The sequence below is a fragment of the Strix aluco genome, chromosome 1 (genome assembly GCF_031877795.1).
Source record: "Strix aluco isolate bStrAlu1 chromosome 1, bStrAlu1.hap1, whole genome shotgun sequence".
Taxonomy (NCBI): Eukaryota; Metazoa; Chordata; class Aves; order Strigiformes; family Strigidae; genus Strix; species Strix aluco.
This window is the reverse complement of record NC_133931.1, coordinates 95,429,120-95,447,064: the sequence shown is the minus strand read 5'-3', so window position 1 is coordinate 95,447,064 and position 17,945 is coordinate 95,429,120. Positions and strand designations below refer to the sequence as shown.

The 17,945-nt window shown below is 41.5% G+C and overlaps 1 protein-coding gene across 2 annotated transcripts in view; it reads right to left on the bottom strand.

Annotated features, from left to right (window-relative positions):
• DSP (desmoplakin) overlaps nt 1-17,945 on the bottom strand; it is a 39,551-nt gene that overhangs the window by 21,009 nt on the left and 597 nt on the right. For both annotated transcript variants that reach the window (XM_074827948.1, XM_074827958.1), the window contains exons 2-8: nt 8,774-8,876; nt 6,950-7,098; nt 6,445-6,619; nt 3,740-3,868; nt 2,531-2,581; nt 1,390-1,551; nt 358-462 (exon numbers count right to left, since the gene is read on the bottom strand). In XM_074827948.1, the coding sequence (XP_074684049.1) occupies nt 358-462; nt 1,390-1,551; nt 2,531-2,581; nt 3,740-3,868; nt 6,445-6,619; nt 6,950-7,098; nt 8,774-8,876 (874 nt within the window). The remainder of the gene's footprint in view (nt 1-357; nt 463-1,389; nt 1,552-2,530; nt 2,582-3,739; nt 3,869-6,444; nt 6,620-6,949; nt 7,099-8,773; nt 8,877-17,945) is intronic.

Here is a 17,945-nt window from a genome sequence, read left to right as displayed (position 1 = left end):
ACATTCATTCCTACCATAAATTCTGCTGCACTGTAGTCAATTAAATGAGATACAGCAATTTCAATACACTCAGACAAATCCCTAAGCCTCGTATTATTTTTCACATGCATCTATCATCAAATTTGATAGCAATGAGAGTTCTCTCCATAGCTCTTAAGAAGCCTGCAGTTGTTGTGGCCAGGTCTGTAGAGGAAGGCAGTAACATTTAATAGAGCAGCTCATACAGCCAGATAAAAATAGACATGCTTTATGGCAGGCAAACCCTTCTCAGGTGTTCTTCATTTGTGGACTTTTACTGAGAACTTTTCCCATGTAGCAACTAAAGGAGCAAGCAAAATCCACAAACTCTTAACTCACCTCAATTTTGTCTGATGCAGGGTGCTGGTTGAGCACTAGCTGGTCACTTTCTTGCTTTAGCTTGTTGAGTTCTTTTTCTTTAAGCTCCAGTTCACTCATGCGTTTCTAAACAAAAACACGGCATTAAACAAACCCCAAATGTACACTGCACGGGATGATTTACTTAATATTTTCCAGATAGTGGTGATAATGTAAAATTATCCCTGCTAACATTACATAGCAATTCTATTCAGTGTAACTGAATTTAATTATGAAAACAGTAGAATCAAAGAATCATCTCAGTTCTAGTCTCTAGGCTTGTGGCTTCACAGAGCAAAGTGCCCAAAGTTCTGCCTTTCCTAGGAATGATGGAAGCAAAAATGACTGCATCTTGCAACATCCTGAACAAAGGAACTAAAAAAAAAAAAAAAGTACCTCCTTAATAGTGTGAACTTTAATTCCTTTTTCAATTTGGTGATCAGTACCAATATTGGTTAAAGAAATGCACATGCTCAATTTCCCTATGTACCCACAAAAGACAAGGAGTAGTGCAAACTACCTCTGACCATGCACTCAACATGCTGCTGGCAAAACCGTCAGAGGAAGAGACCAGTTCCCTCTGGCATATCTCTACTTCCTGGTGACAATCAGGGCCAAATATAGGCACCACCTAACCCCTACATAAGTCCTAACAGAGAGAGTTAAACTGCTTGATTCAAGTCCCTTAGTTTAGCATGCCAACATAATGACTGTGTGCATAAGCAATATGAGATTATTAGTCCACAGCAGTCTGTACTGATAAGGCCAGCTTCCAAGGTCAAAAGAAGCTATGACAACTGGTTGAATGGAAGCACAATCTTCCAATAGATGTCTAATCTTGACTCAAGAGGTTGTCATGCAGTACTTAATCCAAAAGTGTTGATAAAAATCCCCAGGAACTTTGAAATAGTGAAGAAATGCCTGTCCTGTAATCAGTCCCCCTGAGCCAGGCTGTTCCTCCCTCACTATCCCAAGAGGGCCCATGGAAAGCATGGGGAGGTTGAGCTGTCTTACAGAGAAGGCCTCCTGCTTCCTGGAGATGTCAGTGTTCCTGTCACTCCAGTCATAGAGAAGCTCCTCTTCCTCACAGTCATTGATCCACATGATCTCTCTGCTGGTGGCTTGGATGAGGTTCTGGAATTGACGGAGCTGATCCATTCTCTCAAAGGAATATTTCTGCAAGGAATTCCAGAAATGAGAAGCCATAAACACAGAAATGCCTGTGCTGGGTGGAGAAGGGGAAGTCAAGAGCAAAGCATGTACTTTTTTTTTTTTTAAACTAAAATAACAGTAAAAGCCACACATCTATAAAACCTGTTGGCAATGGACAGCAGATAATCTGCCTGGGTTTACTGAGCTATAAAACCTGCTGGCAATGGACAGTGGACAACCTGTCTGGATTTATATAACAACGGGAACCTGAAGTCAGCAGTTTCCAAAAGTCATTTCAAACACAAATGTAGCAGACATGTAGGGAGGAAAGCAAAAAGGCATTGGGGAAAACACAAGAAATGTCTGACCATTTAACATCACTTTTAATTGTATTTGCTGCTCATAGTACATCCTTGATGTTGTAGCAGCACCTTTTCAACATATGACACTTCACTAAAAGATCCCTTCTCTGTGCTCACATCATAATATACAACCTGTTGCTTGAAATGTGTAAAGGAATCAGCTTCCAAATCCAAGGGTTAAATCTACCATTTGCACACAATTCTTACTGTATTTTACATGAAGATCCAAAGCGCAGAAGATGCACAGCCCTAAACAGAATTTGCTTCTAATTCCATCTTTGAGTAACTTTTTAAGCTTCATATATAGACTAACTTTGTCGTTTGCTCCCATTAAGGAGGTAGAGTTCTACTCTCCACCTGCTTAGTGACCAACTCCCTTCAACAAGTGCAAACTAGAAACCTCCTTGTGAGGGTAAGTCAATTATACATCACGTAATGAATTAATCTCAAGTTCATGACTCGAATTGAACTTTATAGAAACCACAAAGCACTGTCAGTTTACTGCTGAATAGAATTATTTAAATATGAATCTGTCACTCTGTTGAAACCTTAAGTGTCCCTTGACTATCACACTGGTGTTAATAAAGCAAAAAGAACATTCATCATAGAGGGTATCAAAAATGAACGCATCTCATGCTCACCAGCAGTCCTTCATATTCTTCCTCCAGCTGATGAACTGCAGCCTTCTCCCGCTGAAACAGACAGAAAATATTTAGTGAGCCTTTTACAAGTTGCCGATTTGTCGATACTTCCTTTACAGTGCCAGCATCATAATGTTACAACTACAGGTGGTAACTTGCAAAAGCCTGCAAGAGACATAGGTGAGTAGCAGATCTGCACCGCTGGAGGACAACAGGAAGTATAAAACCAAGGCTTGGACAAACTTACTTCCCTCAGGAATGCTTAGTACATAAGCAAAGTTGCACATAACCCTTGCAATACCAAAACAGCTCCCAAAACTGGATCTCTTTCTGTACCAAACTCCTAGACAGTTGTGGGGAACCAGCTAGTCCTAGAGCTAGCTTTGGAGATTATGAAGTAGTATAAACTAGAATGTGAGCAGGAGGCTCCAATTTTTATACCCATTTCTATGACTGGGAACCTGCACAACCTCGGAACTGGTATTCCATAGGGCCAGACTATCACCTTTCCCATTTCAAGCAGAAGGGAAAAGGAAGTAACACCCCTCCCACTCTTCAGCTTGGCCTATAGATCAGAGCTCCAGAACAGAGTGTCTTTTCTTTAGATTCAACTCCCTCTCCTCCTGCCCATGTGAGCAATTAACAGAGAAGAATGGAAATGAAGTAAGCCTCCTCCCTCTTATACTAGTTGCTGGGCTGATAGGAGAGGAAGTTAACCACTGCACTTTCAGTGACAACTTTATTTCAATCACAAAATCCAGAGGAGAACAGAAGGCTCAGAGGGGCAAAAAAAGAAAAAAAAAAAAATCCACAGCCCAGAATTTGGGCATTTTTCACAGAAATTCCCTCATTACTCCAAGCCCACCCTATCCTTTCTCTTTCTTGTTTTAACATACCTAGACAGAAAGTTTGAATAATCACTCCTAGCCATTTTTCTCAAAAATCTGTTGCAATATTTATTTGCCAGCCTTGATACACAACACAAAATTTCAAATAGCTACTAAATTTTCATTTTAAAATTCTAGGGAAAGAAGCAGAACACAAAATAATCATGAAATAATAAATATTAGGTTGAAAGTGCTGCTGTCATGACACCAGTGCTTTCCGAAGAGAAGCTGAGATATTCAGCATTCCTTTTTGTAGTGGAACACCAGCAAGTCAATGATATAAATCTAGACTAAGCAACCTGTAAGGGAAGACAATAATTACCAGATCTGTTTTGACTTTGTCCAGGTGCCAGCGATAGTCTCCAATGGCATTGTGAGTTCTCCTGTGGTCACCAATTTGTTGCTCAATGGATGCTGCATCAAACCCCCATTTCACTAGCTCCATTTCAGCCTAGGAGAAAGAGACGGTATTTGTACTTTCATTTCCAACATTATTATCTAAATCAGAGCAGAAAGGAATTGAACTGAAGAAAACATGACTATGCAGTAGAGAGTAAAACTGAACAAAGGGAAGTTCAGAATAGGAGGTTACAATTTCTTAAAATTGTTACCACTTAAACTGCGTGTGACAGGCTCCCAAAGTAGAAGAAACAAAAGTGGGGAAAATATTTAAGTTGCTTAAAATTAGACTGGATGAAGCACACTCAGTAGCGTGTTTTCATCTGTTTTCTTTGGACCAAACTGTTCGTTTATGTTTTACGGTATAGATACATTCTTATCACTCTGAAAACAAATACCGAGTCAAATTCTGTAGCCCAGCACTCTACATTTCCATTTTAATTAGGTTCATGTAAACTCCAATAATTTCAGTTAAATGCAGTCAAACTAAATTTAAAAAACAGAAGATAAAACTGAAATGATGATAGAACATGTTGTTTGTCTTGCATTTTGGCAACATTTACTGTAGGATGCCAAGGGAAAATCTCTAGGAACACCCTTTGAAAAACAGCAATACACCTGGATAATTACTAACTCAAAAGCCATCTGACTGCAGTCCTTTGTTTCATTATTTTCAAACATTAAAAGCCACTGAATTCACAATTCAGCTTCTCAAACTCCAAATCATCTTTTATGCTGTAAAGACACACTCCGTCTCTGCCTGAATGCCTGTCTGCGCATGCGCACAGCAAAGAAATAGGTATCTTAATCTTGCGTTGGGACTGAACTTGGTAATTACCAGCCTGGAGCCAAATCTCTATGAGTCAACAGATGACAATAAAGCCCAAACCACATTCATGCGTAGGGGTTCAAAGGCAGTGTTAAAAATGATCCAAGAAACAAAACCATTATGAATTCAGCCATCTAAAAGTTACAGGACTTTGACCCTTCTCATTGTATTTAAACGGTCTAAAGAGTCTGTAGCAACAGCAGCAGTCCTGGCCAGCTGCCAGTACGTGAAGAAAGGCTGTCTGAATTTGACTGCACTTTCCCTAATTCTGCACTGGAAATTTGACTGACCCTCCTACCACCTGATTCTCAACAAACCACCCAGACAGAAAACAGAACACCGACAGAAAACCACAGCTGCTCAGACCTTTTTCCCCACATCTCACCACCTTACTAGGGGAAACACTATCCTAGTCCCAGTGTGAGCAGGTAATGGGACACAGCAAGGCATGATGGAAAGAAGAGGCATGGTGGAAAGTTCAAAATAAATTTTCCCTAAAAAAAAACCTCAAAAGCCCAACAGGGAACTAAGTGATTACTGGCCCCACCTCAGCTTCGCCTTAGGGATTGAAAAAGGGAGAGAGAGAGTGCCTTTTACTTTCACGGGAGGTTTTGTGTGGGAAGACAGCTATAAAGCACTTGCTTATGCTCCCTGTGCTTAGCAAGGGGTGTCTGAGAAGGGTGTCACGTGGCATCTTTGAGAGGTGCAGCATGTTCACCACCTTTCATCGCTGGAAGCGTGCCCAGTGCCTGTCCAACATCACTCCTCAAACCATGGCAGGTCTGACAATTAGCCTACTCTCCCACAGTGTCTGTAGAGCAATCATATCTGCTGTTGCTGTCCGGACACAATGCTTATACACGTTACCACTCAAGGAGTGCATCTCCACTTCCCCTTCTTCCTCTAAAACATGTCATGCTGTGGGAGGGCACTGAAAGACTAGACTATGACTAGCACTCACATAAGAGTATGGGAACTGTACAGAGCTCTCCCCTCCTCATCTGGTTTGCATAGCAGCCACCTGGCAAACACCACATGCAGATAACAATGACAGGATCACTAAGCAACAACCTAATAAAGAGAGATAAAAATAATGCAATTTCAATTTACAAGGAGTCTGCAAAGCATAACTTCAGCCACCTTGTTCCACCCTCCCTACCTGTCTCTCAGAAAGGGCTGTCCAACCACAAAGACACAATTTTCACTTCAGCGGCACAAAAACAGACTATGGGCTCTCAACAGCTGTGCACAGGCAAATTTTTTCTGGGAATGCAACAGATAGCAACTTCAGCATTTTTAGCAGTGACTTCTGAAAGCCTAGTCCTGTGGCAAGCGGCTCTACCTTCTGGCTCCCAGTATGATAAGGATAGTTTAGAGGGGAAGACCAACTGTAAAATACTGGACAATGGTTAAATCTGAAGCTGGTCCTATCTGTGTAAAGGGTTAAAATAAGTATGAATCATAAAGGAAATCTGTGGAAGGAAGGAAGGAAATATCAAGCATAATAATCTCTAACGCAAACATGGCAATGCCTTTTGTTAACAGCTGTGTCTCATTTAGCTTTCAAATCTAACTTTCACACTTTTTCCTCTGCAAAAGATGACCCCAAATCCATGTTCATATTTCACTAGAAATTCGCTATATGTACAATACTGGGGGGAGGAAAAAAAAAAAAAAAAGAAACTTAATATATTAGCATTCATGTGTGCTTTTAATTTTCTACTGGCACCCAAAACATTACTACATGTAAAGTGACATTCATAAACACCACCAGGTCTCTGAGTTTTGCACAGATTTACCTTCTGCTGCCTCATCCAGTTTAAACATTCACTTGTGACACGTTTCGTGTACTCATCCCAGCCTGAGCCACTCTGAGAGGAGTAGCAACCACCGCCTTTGGAGCTGGCCCTCCTGGCGCGGGGAACACTGATGGCTTTGTACAGGGCACGCATTTGCTCTTGAAGTTGAAGCAGCCTAAAAGGGAAGGAACCGCTTAGCATCTATGATGAAAACACACAGAAAACATGTAAACAATGCAATTCATCTACTGGACCACCGAGTATTCAAAACAAAGTGCTGAAAGCACAGGCTGTGGAAAAAATATACTGACTAAAATTTCACTGGGACAACCAAGGTGTGAAATTCTTACTGCAAGGCCCTTCTTCATGTTAGCATGCCCCAAACAGATTCAGTTCTACCTTCTTGATCTCTGTCACATCCTGCAACACCAGGGAAGGTGAGCACTTGAGACACCACAAACTTTTATTAGCCACATTCCCTCCCCCAACCCTTCCCTGGCAATACCTCTTCTGATACATCTCACAGGGCTGGCCCATCTGCCTCATCTCTCTGATCAGCCCATCCAGGATATCCATTTGGTCATTTGCCTGTGCAAAACACTCTTCCAGATCTCTGTTCCCTCTAATCTGGACACCATCCCCATATTTCAATTCCTAAAACAAACAAACAAACAAACAGCAACCAAAAAAAAAATAGATGGGAGATTAAATTAAATATTCATCACCTTAGCTTCAGCTTGGTTGTTTCAAAAGAGATGTTATGAGGACTGATTATTTTTAAGAAGCACGATAGGTTTCAACTGCTAGGTCTCTGATTGCCAGTTTTAACTGGCAAAAGGCAAATTAACAGAGGATCCACAGTCACTGGAAAGTCCTTATTACAAATAAAATGTTAAAGAAAATTATTAAAACATAACACCAATCAAACCTTTTCATAAAGAACAGCACGTCCTGACTGATGTTTATTTCAGTGGCTTCCCACAGTGTGCTAAGTCTTTAAGACCTTATGTTTTTGTGTTTAGAGGATGAGAAGCAAACGCTGTCCTAGTGCAAGTTGGATGTTGCTCCTTATTTTTCAGGTGTTTCCCTGAAGTCCTCCCCTGCAAAAATGCAGACTGCACCCTGTCTGCCTAGGACCAGCTCCATGCCCCGTCACATTTGCATCCCACCTTATCACCAAAAGTCTAGGCAAATTCTCCACGCACCCTCTCAGTGCAGTGGACCAGCATGGTCATGGTGCTCCAAGCAGGAAGACACAGCTTTTTGATCTCATCCCACACTGACACAGCCATGCTGAACAAAACATAACCCAGCTGTGATTTGATTTTGCAAATAAAATGTTGATTGACCTCATTATTTTGTCCTTCAGAAAGAAACGAAAAAAACAAAGTAAGCAATGCATGTTGTGGCACCAAGCTGGAACTAAACATCACTTTCTTTTAACTTCACTGGAATAATATTAATCCTTAACAAGAGGCAGTATTTACTCTGGCATTGATTTTTATATAAACATGCTCACACGTGCTGTATTTCTGAAAAGGAAATGAACTGCTAACCACTGAGTTCATTCCTGAAAGAATTTTTTGTCCACAGAGGGTTCAAAAGTGTGCACTAAATCACATCTACTGCCAGAACTGTGAATGGTTTTGCATCTCAGTGGACTCAACAGCAGGATGCACTCACCACCCTGCACCTCCTCTGACTTCAGCAGGAACAGAGGACATCCCATGTTCACCAGGACTGAACCTAGCATCAGTGAGTAATCCACCCCCAGGCACTATGGGTCTGTATCAGTGCAGCGTACAGCAAAGATCATCTGTATGCATTTGGGATTAAACAGTCAAGAAGATTTAACCTAGTTTCATATACTTCTTTAGGAATCATCTGGAAAAATAAAATACAAGTAATGAAGGACTTTCCTATGGTGGTTCAGGTTCATTATGGCCCAGAAGATGACGATGGTATTCTACAGGACACACTAAAAGAGTACAAGTGGTCATAACATTATTAACATCTATTTACACTGACAGTGGTCTTGATCTAAAACTGAAAAATAAGATGGAGTAGAATCTGTTTAAAAGGGTGGGTTTTTTTTTTTTTAAATCGAGAAGTCCCCCTTTTCTTGATCAGATGCATTTCAATCTGTTTTACTGAACACAGAGTGCACACGGAAGAGGGAGACCTAGGAAGGAGGCGTGCTATTCCACTCCCAGCTGAAAGGGGAGAAAGGAGATGAAGAAGCAGAGCCTGTGAGTCCAGATAACAACACAGCATTCATTCCCTGTAATATTCATAATCACTTCCAATAAGAAGAACAAGAAGCACTCACGGGTTGTACTATGAGCTCAGCTCGCATCAGGCAATCTGAACAGTTTTGCAAAAGCTCCTGGATGGTGTTCTGGCGTCTGGACACTGTACAGGTCCCATTCTGACTGTAGTGGGGGAGAAGAAGATGATGAAGTAAGTACAGAGTAATCGCACATTTTGAAGAGACATGAGAAATACAAATACAGAACAGCTAAGGGAAGTTACATGGAATCATCCATCTCATTTAGCTTCACAGAGACACACACTCTTTATATGGCCCTCCTGCAGAACTGCACTGTGAACTTTTAATGCCGATTCCATGATGGCAGAACCACTTCATAATTCTGTAACAGCAGGCGTGGACTGACTTTGCCACAGAATAGAGTAGAAGGTGGAAACTAGCATGCCATAATGAGAAAGTTTTTCTTCCAGTACAGGTATTTGTAGCTTCGATAGACAAGACTTTGGCAGTATTACAGTGAGAATGAATTATTCATGATCTTTGTTAAAGTCAATACATTAGAACATAGCCTTTGCATGATGTTATCGTATGTGTTGTCGCACCAGCCATCAAATGTCAGAGCATAAAAGGAAAGCAGAATCCTCTGCTACCCAAGCGCATGAACACACAAGTCCATACAAGCGTACGAAGGGCCCTTTTATCAGCAGAAATGCATAAAGCTAGTGCAGTGTCTTAAGAAGGAATTAATTACAAGATGCACAAGCTACTACAAAAACAGATATAGGGCCTGGAGTTAGAGGACATGCTTTCTTACAAAAAAATAAAGTGGAAGTTTGGGGGTTCCAAGTAAAACTCCACAACTGAAAACATTAGTGGAGGAAAAAGCCAGGATAGATAATGGGTTCGTTATCGTTGTCTTGTACATAATCTACTGTACCCCTACCCAGAAGGCTGTTTTTCCAGCATTTGGGATTCAGCCACCAAAGCGAGCCACTGCTAGTTGAACATGGGTGAGGTGCTTCAAGCAAGGAACCATTCCTTGCTGATGGAATCAGAGCTCCCAAGCAAGCCCAGACGGCTCCCAAACCCAAGCACTTGCCCATGAAACTAAAATAAACCACTACTAGGAGAGAGTGAGAAACTGAGACACTTCCAAGCCTTGCCTTGTCCTCTAGCTCCTGTGCTCACAGTAGGTAACCTTTTCCATTACAAATCACTCAAGGCCCAAATCTTCCATTCAACACTAACACCAAAAAGACTATCAGTGCAAACCTGTCCCGCTCTGGATTCAGTATAAATCTTTCCACTGACTTCAACAGACTCTGACCATCCTTTGCAAAAGGAACTGTGACAATGTAAAAAACCTGGCATAGCTGTCCTTGGGAAAATCACTGCAGCAGTGAGAAACATTCAACGGTATATTTTTAACAGCTCTTCTGCAGCGTGTGCAGTTGGTTCTTCATCAGCCTGCTGTTCTCCTATCAGCTCTTCTTGAACTCAAGTGGAAAAAGTTCAAGCACTTTTCACCAGCTTCCCCCAATACCAGGGAACAGATCCTCGAAGACATAGAGACAGGACTGGAGAAACACTGGGTGACTTAAAACAAGCTGTACACACGCAACTCCTGGCTTGCACTGTGACCCTTTGGCTGCACAAACGCTGCGCCCTACTGTGCTATGCACCCCTGTATGTCTTGGAAACAGCTTAAAGAAAACAATTGTGAAAAATAACATATGGGTCTGATTTTGTGCCAGGCTTCCCATCAGCTTCCTTTTCTAAATCATTCCTTCTCCTTAGGCATCACTGTTGTGTTTGGATCTAGAAGTATCTGACTGCATCTAAAATTTACATTTAATTATACTCACAATTATTCTTATGAATGAAACATAATAAAGAAGAGAGAGGAACCTTCCAAGCAATTTTCTCTTTATAGAACATCAGAGGAGTATTTTTTCTTCAATCGCCTTTTCAGTCATCTCCTGACAGCTATAAATGACGGATATCCATTAAAGCCAAAAGAACTATAGATGGGCACCAGACTTCTGCTGTAATAAATCAGCATATCTCTGCCAGCTTCAGTGTAACTTCACTGACCTCAAAGGTATTACTTCAATTTACACCAAGAGGAGGTCTAAACAACAGCTGTCATAAATAACACACTAAGAAACTGTGAAGAAAAGCTATTTTCAAATAAATCAAACTACTAAAACAAATTAAAAGATAGAAAAACTACAGTTACAAGCATTTTGTGTTCACCCCAATGATGTTTGAACTCCACATCCAGAATTATTGTCCAAATAATAAAAAAAATTGGAAAACTGAAGATGGTTTAATATAGATGCGTAAAACTGTTTCAAAGGCAGGAGCAGATGCCTTGAACTGGGAGGCTTAAGCACATCCTATTTAGATCTTCAAAGATATACAAGCTACTTGTTTACAGTTCACAGGGACCTTCACAAGAAAGTAGCAAGCCTTGAAGGCTCTCCAATCTAGTAGATAAAGACATAACCAAAATAATGGCAGAAGTTAGAGCAATACACTCTAACTCTTTCAGAAAAGAGCACAATATTTCATTAATGCTGCTTTTGACACCTTGGATGTCAGTTCTGTTGTTCAACAACTAACTGTTTTGCTAGTCAAAATACTGAGCTCAATATTAGGATAACGGCTGAAAAGGTATGGCCTGTTAAAGGCAGCTGATGACACTGGGCAAGCTAATGGCTTTCAAATCTGTCAGCCAACCAAACAGAGCTACACTGGGTTACGGGGCACACCCAGAGACAGCAGACGCCAGTGCAGGAGCTGATGTTTGATGGCATAGCTCCACCAAGTCAACAGGACTCGAAGACTTCAAATCTGAAGAGGATTTAGCTGTACAAATATACTCAAAAAGAGCATAAATCAATCTCTGAACTTAAAAAATAAAAATACTTGGCAAGAAAACACTTGAACATATATTGGCTGATAAATCAGATGGCACTAGCACAATCTCACATGGACACATCTTCAATGCTTTTCACCCATGTGACAGGAGAGTATTTCCTGAGCAGTTCCAAAGGCCCTCAGTACAATATTCTTCTTATTGAAGTCAACATGCCTTTAATGGGAATGAGTAGATCAAAGGAGAAACCTCAATGCAGAGTAAGCAGACATTCAACCTTGAGGCAGAAGGAAACAGCCAGCCAAAGGAAAACCATATCCAACACAAAAAATACTGGACCAAAGAAACTGAGGCAAACCCTAACCCCTGGACATGCTAGATGGCATCATAACGTGGAGGCAAGAATGAAGCCGGATTTTTCAAAGTATAATCATGTAACCTAGATCCTATATAAAAACACATCTATGTCCCTCAGAAAGATGTAGAACCCCAACAATCCTCACGGGACACAGATTAAGCAGATTACTATAGATGGTATTTCATTAATGTCTCTGTTGCTTCATCTGATTTTGTTTACATGAAACTGAATGAGTTTAAAGTACTGTTTGGACATTGTAACAACTACTGCTGCTATGATGACAATTTAATTTGATTTTAACTCTGGCAGCATCTGAAACTTGAACCTGTGAATAGGATCCTGCTTCACTAAGCACTGTAGGCACACCACACCGTGAAAACATGGACAGGTTTTTCACTTGTTTTACTGCACCCCTGTAAATACAGTGCACATTTTCAACCAGCAGAAAGTAACACGAGAGTGTCAGGGACTCCTACTAATAAATACATGAATTTGCAATAATCTGACTATTTGTTGTATGCTTTGGTTTTGTAAACTATGCAGAACAGCAGAGTGAAACAACCTGGACTACTTCAGACCTTAACTACCTACTTGTCCCTACAACTCAAAATTTTAGACCGTGACACTTGTTTCGAAAGCAACTCATAAATTTCAAAAAGATACTATTAAGCTGAATTTTGTAGTAAAATTACTTAGTTTTAATAGTCATTAACTATTAAAGGAACAAGGGAAAACAATGGGGTGTAGTGTCTTTGTTTTAAAATTATGAGAAATCTTCAAAACACAAAAGAATCACTTTTATTTGGGATCTTAAACTGTAGCCATGTATCTCTCTACTGCCAGAAGAGCCCTAGGAAAGGCACAGCATCTTCACGTTGTCGTCATTCTGTGCAGAAGCCATCCTGCTTGCTGCATGCCAAGGCACAATACGCTGCTCCCTAGCTATACTGCCCTCTTACTCTCCCAGAGAAATGAGAGGCCAACCCTTGCTGCCACCAGGATTTGGGCAGGATAGTAGCTCAGACATCTCCCTGCTGCAATATACCCCACCTGAGCTAAACTCAGCCATTACTTTACCAGTGGATCCTCAATTTCTGAACTAGGATTGCACTTAACTGTTGAGCAGTACCAATGACCCTCACGAGACACACACCCCCCCCCAGCTCTACAGAAACAAGAAATAACTATTCCTGCTTTTCGTAAATGAGACTGAGAAATGCACTGGAGGACATGCACTGAGTTATGAGTTGAGACAGACATGGCAAATTCAGCGGTGCCCCACATCCCTGAAACACAGCAGGGCTGACTACTGCTGCCACTGACTTGTTCAAGCAGTCGAAAGATTTCCTAAGCGATATGTTTTGAATAAATGATATATCCTCTGTAAACACTTGCCTTGCACCCTTACAGGCCCAACCGAGTCGTCATTACTGCAGAACCTGAGGGGCAAGGAAGAAAGCCAGCTACCTTCTGCTTTCTCATTTGCCTCCTGCTGCTGAAGACCTGCACACCCCCAGCATAAATGTCTGCAATATGGAGGCTGCTCTGGTTTCTGCCTTTGTTAGTACACATCAAGAGGCTGCTGTGTTATCCAGGGGGTGATTTGTGTCTAAAGAAGCAGGGTGAAGGAGATGCACAGAAGCACATCCAGCAGCTCCACGTAGCCTTCCAGCAGCTTCACAGCTCCTTAAAGCTTTGGAAGTACGGACACTCCTGGCCCAAAGATATAATTTAAACCAAATTAGAATAATCCTTATTAAATTTTCTGATTCCTCCACAAAATATTTAACCTTTTAAAAATTCAAAGCATTTTTTTAATGCAAAAAGGAAGCTTTAAAAAAGGTCGTTTTTCAGATCCAAAGTATTGAGCGACTCCTATAACTCGACAACTAGAGCAAAACAATAGTACTTCTTTTTCTCCGCCCCCCCCCCCCCCCTTCCATCCACACAAACTTGTTTGAACAAGCAATACATTCATCAAGGGATTACCTGGTATGCCCAGGGTAGGCAAGTTAGAAGAAAAACCTGACCTGGAATCTGCATTCCCAGCACATAGCCTGCACACACCACAGGACTAAACCAACACCCATCCACCACCACCTGCCACTTGGGTGTGTGCGTCCCTGAAAATGCACAGGCATATGCTGGCAAAAGGTGGTGAAGCACAATATCCATAAGAACGTAACCAGAAATTAGAATACTATAAACCAGCTTTCCCCCCCACCCCAAGAAGGTGAAGGCAAGTGTCAGAAATCGAGAGTTTTGTAACTAGGTTCTCCCCATGTCTCTACTTCTTACTAGGATCGGTTTTGGCACACCATGGCCTTGCCAAACTAGTCCCATCTGCCGAGTACACACATGGGCTAAGACATGATGACAGGAAACCTCAAAAGATGTCTGCATCTTGCACAAACGGGCTCTAAATACCACTAGAAACGTGCAAAAACTTAAGTGAAATCTTAAGACCCCTGAGGCTAACTGCCTTCAGAGCAAGCAGGGTTTCACAAGGGATCCTGCCACACCTATTTGCAGAAAATCCTCACACTTTTTCCCACCAGTATTAATCACCAGGAGCAACGGCACCGTTTCTAAAGGCCGTACCTGCCGGGTACAGCAGGCTGCAGGCATGCTGCCTCCCCCAGCTCAGGCTCTGGGAAAGGGAGGTGCCAAATGCAGGGTCCAGCCTGGACCATGGAAATACACCTCTGCTGTAGAGCAGCCACTTGAAATGCAGCAAAACCCCTTCACCTGACAGAGGCTTTCACACCTGCAAAGGCACCTAGCTTGAAATCTCACGGACGAACCTATGAAAAGGTGAGCTGGGATAGCTACAACCTGGTTTTTGTCTCATGGCGTCGCAGTGTCACCAGCTGTTGCTGAAACCCATTCGTTTTCTTGGCTAGCTAGAGCACAGTGCAGGCTGTGCTGGCGTGGCAGGTATTCAGCAGCAATTCAGACACATTCTTCCCTCTTCACCTGCCCATGTTTTTGTTTGTCACCGGGGCAGTTTTTCCCCGTGCAAGGCTGTGGCAGAGGAGCTCAGAGGGGATGTTACCAGGCCAGCCCTACCACCACTCAGCTTGGTCAGGACCCTGAAGATCCCTGCAAGACTGATGGGAAGGGCAAAAACACAGCTTCGAATCTCTCTTCCCCAAGTTTACTTTGTCTGTCAGTCCGTGAAAGTAATGTTAGGGCATGGGATGTGACTTTCTAACTCCTTTTCTAACTTAAAGCACAGAAGTTACAATAACTCTTAAGCAGAATCGTGTAAATTAATTTATTTTCATATCACACAGTAACCATGAATCCTAGGCTATTTTTTACCCTAATCTCAGCAATGACAAATAGAACTGCACAACTTGGACTTTTTTCCTTCTCTCACAGCATGTCAGATTTTATCTGTCCATAGCAAAGACATTGATAAATATTTGACTGATGAACTGGCAGTTTAGGAGTGCATGACTCACTGTCAAGCTGAGTATCTGTACTCAGGGCCAAGCTCATCCTGAGTTCCCAAGCCAGAAGAAACCGGGAATGTTGTAAAAGCACCTTGCTGAGCCCTAAGGGTAGGGAGCGTCTTATACTGCTCTGTGAGTAATGTAATACTCAGCACAGACTTGTTTGGCAGAATACGCCCCAAAACTTACAAGACTAGACCCTAAGTTGAATCCTACTGCGTTTAGAATTAAGGTACAGTAATCTTCCCCATCGGAAAAAGAAGCCTCAGTTTTGTAAGTTCAGTAACTGCCACTAAATTTTGGCACTGAAGATGTCAGGCTGAACGCAATTATTAAAACCAATTCCGTAGATGATGGCCCTGACCCTGCAAACACAACATGCACAGGATTTAGTGGATTTTTCTGCACACAGTGCATGTGCAAAATCAGGCACAACTGCTTTTTTCATTAACTAGCAACAAAACCCTCTTTTTTTATTTTGGGACACAATTTAATTCAAATCAGCACTGATTAAAAATAAACCTATGCAACTCAGTAAGGTGTAAACACAGATACTGTTTTGCAAAAAAATACTTATTTTGTATGATCAGATCTTTTCACATAAAAAAATATATGTAAATACATACATACATATATATATGTATTTTGATTTCATTAACAGGGGTCTTTAGTTCTATGCAGAAGTGTTGCAATAAAGGGAACTGGAACTCCATTGTAACCTCCTTGCCAGATACGCCTTCCCAAAAAGGAGATATGAATATTGTTATAAAGAGTAAATGAAAAGATGTTGATACAAGGTTGTTAACCTCTTGATCATGTCTGTCTTTTTCACTCTTGCTACACCGCCACTGAATATTAAAGAAAGAAAAGCCTAACAAGCTATGGACTGGTTTAAAATATGTAACAAAAGCCAAAGAATGCTAAATTAAAGGAAAGCATTACTCCTCTAGTGAAAGCCAGGAGTAATAGGAAATCACTCTAGTGAATCCAATATAGTTGCACCACAGTAAAGTCTGGAAAAAGAGAACAGCCAGGAAGTAGCATGTTCTGCCATTAATTTTTCATGTCTCTTGTAAACAGTAAAGGTATTTGCAGTGGAGCACCACTAGCAAAACAAATCCTCACAAATGCAACACAGCGATGGCATTTCGAACTACTAGTACGTGCACTTTCTCATGTTAAAGTCTTGAATTGTTCTAATTATATAGCAATAAATAGGGATTCTCATACTACTGTAATAGTAAGTAGACATAGCTGCAAGTCATTGTAACTAACTTACCTGTGCACACACCAAACCAAAAGTCAAAAGAAGAACTAAAACTAAGATCTGGCCAAAGTAATAAACAAAAAAATCGGTAGAATACAAGTTTTGTCTTTCATTCAGTGATCTTCTAGCAACAGGTCTGATGTACCTAAACAGAGCTCTCCGTGCTCTCTAGGGTAATCCCAATTTTCTCCAAACATTCATAGATCTGCTTGATATAATAAAGCCTGCCTGTTCTCATCTGATGTTTATTATGTATGTTTAATGCTCATCCTTTTGCAATCTAATCATGATGTACTATCCATAAAATTAAGGCTTAAATTCTAACACAAATTATGTAACAGTACTTCCGAATCAATTCCTAAGTCAGTGGCATCAATAATCAGACCAATACGTTTAACAGTCATTCCACGTGTAAAAAAAGCATAATCACCAGCAGCATTTTGTACAGGTGCCTTATCATACACCAGTGCTGTTTCCTTCGGTGACTGTAACTGCTGCCAGCTTTTCAGTCCCATGAAGTCCCAGCCAAGGGAATTAATGGAGAAGTCTTCATGACCACTGCACTTATTTTTCATACATTCAGAGCACCACTTTGCTCCAAAAAAGTCTTTTCCAGAATTGATCCATGCAGATTGCCGGTACAGCTGCATCCGTGAAAGCAGGTGTTCTCCAAACCAGGATTCACAGCCAGGGCCCTGCCTACAAGATCTTGACTGTACTCGCAGCAACAGGGAAAGTTAAAAAGGTAGCGGGGAGGAAAGCAGACTGATGATTCTTGTAACACATCTTTGCTCCCCAGCCACCAAATGTCAGGGATCACTGCATAAAAGACCATGGTCTTAAATTCCCGGGCCTTGCACAAGCTAGAAACACACTCAAAAATTAATAAGAGAACGATTCCCACTAGTTAAAATCGTTTTATAGCCCTAGTTATTGCAACTGCTGGGGAAGACAGTGAGAGCTGAGCCTGGGTGTAGGAGGTATTAAGCAATTTACGTCGGTACAGATTGTTTTGCATCACAGAGCAGAGCGGGGGTTTATCAGCAGAGAACTGTGCGGTCAGTACAGCCAGCACAGCTGCATCTACACCCCAGAGTGCGAAGGCGGGAGGCTGAGGTTACCGTTCTGCCTTTTATCCCGTTAGTCTCTTCACAGAGAGTCTCCACCAAAAGTTGGGGGTTTTTAAATAAATTAAACCAGTTCTTTACTTGCATTTAAAAGCAGCCTTCTAGAGGTTGGTCTCCTTAGGGAGCAAAAGGAAGGCTTGC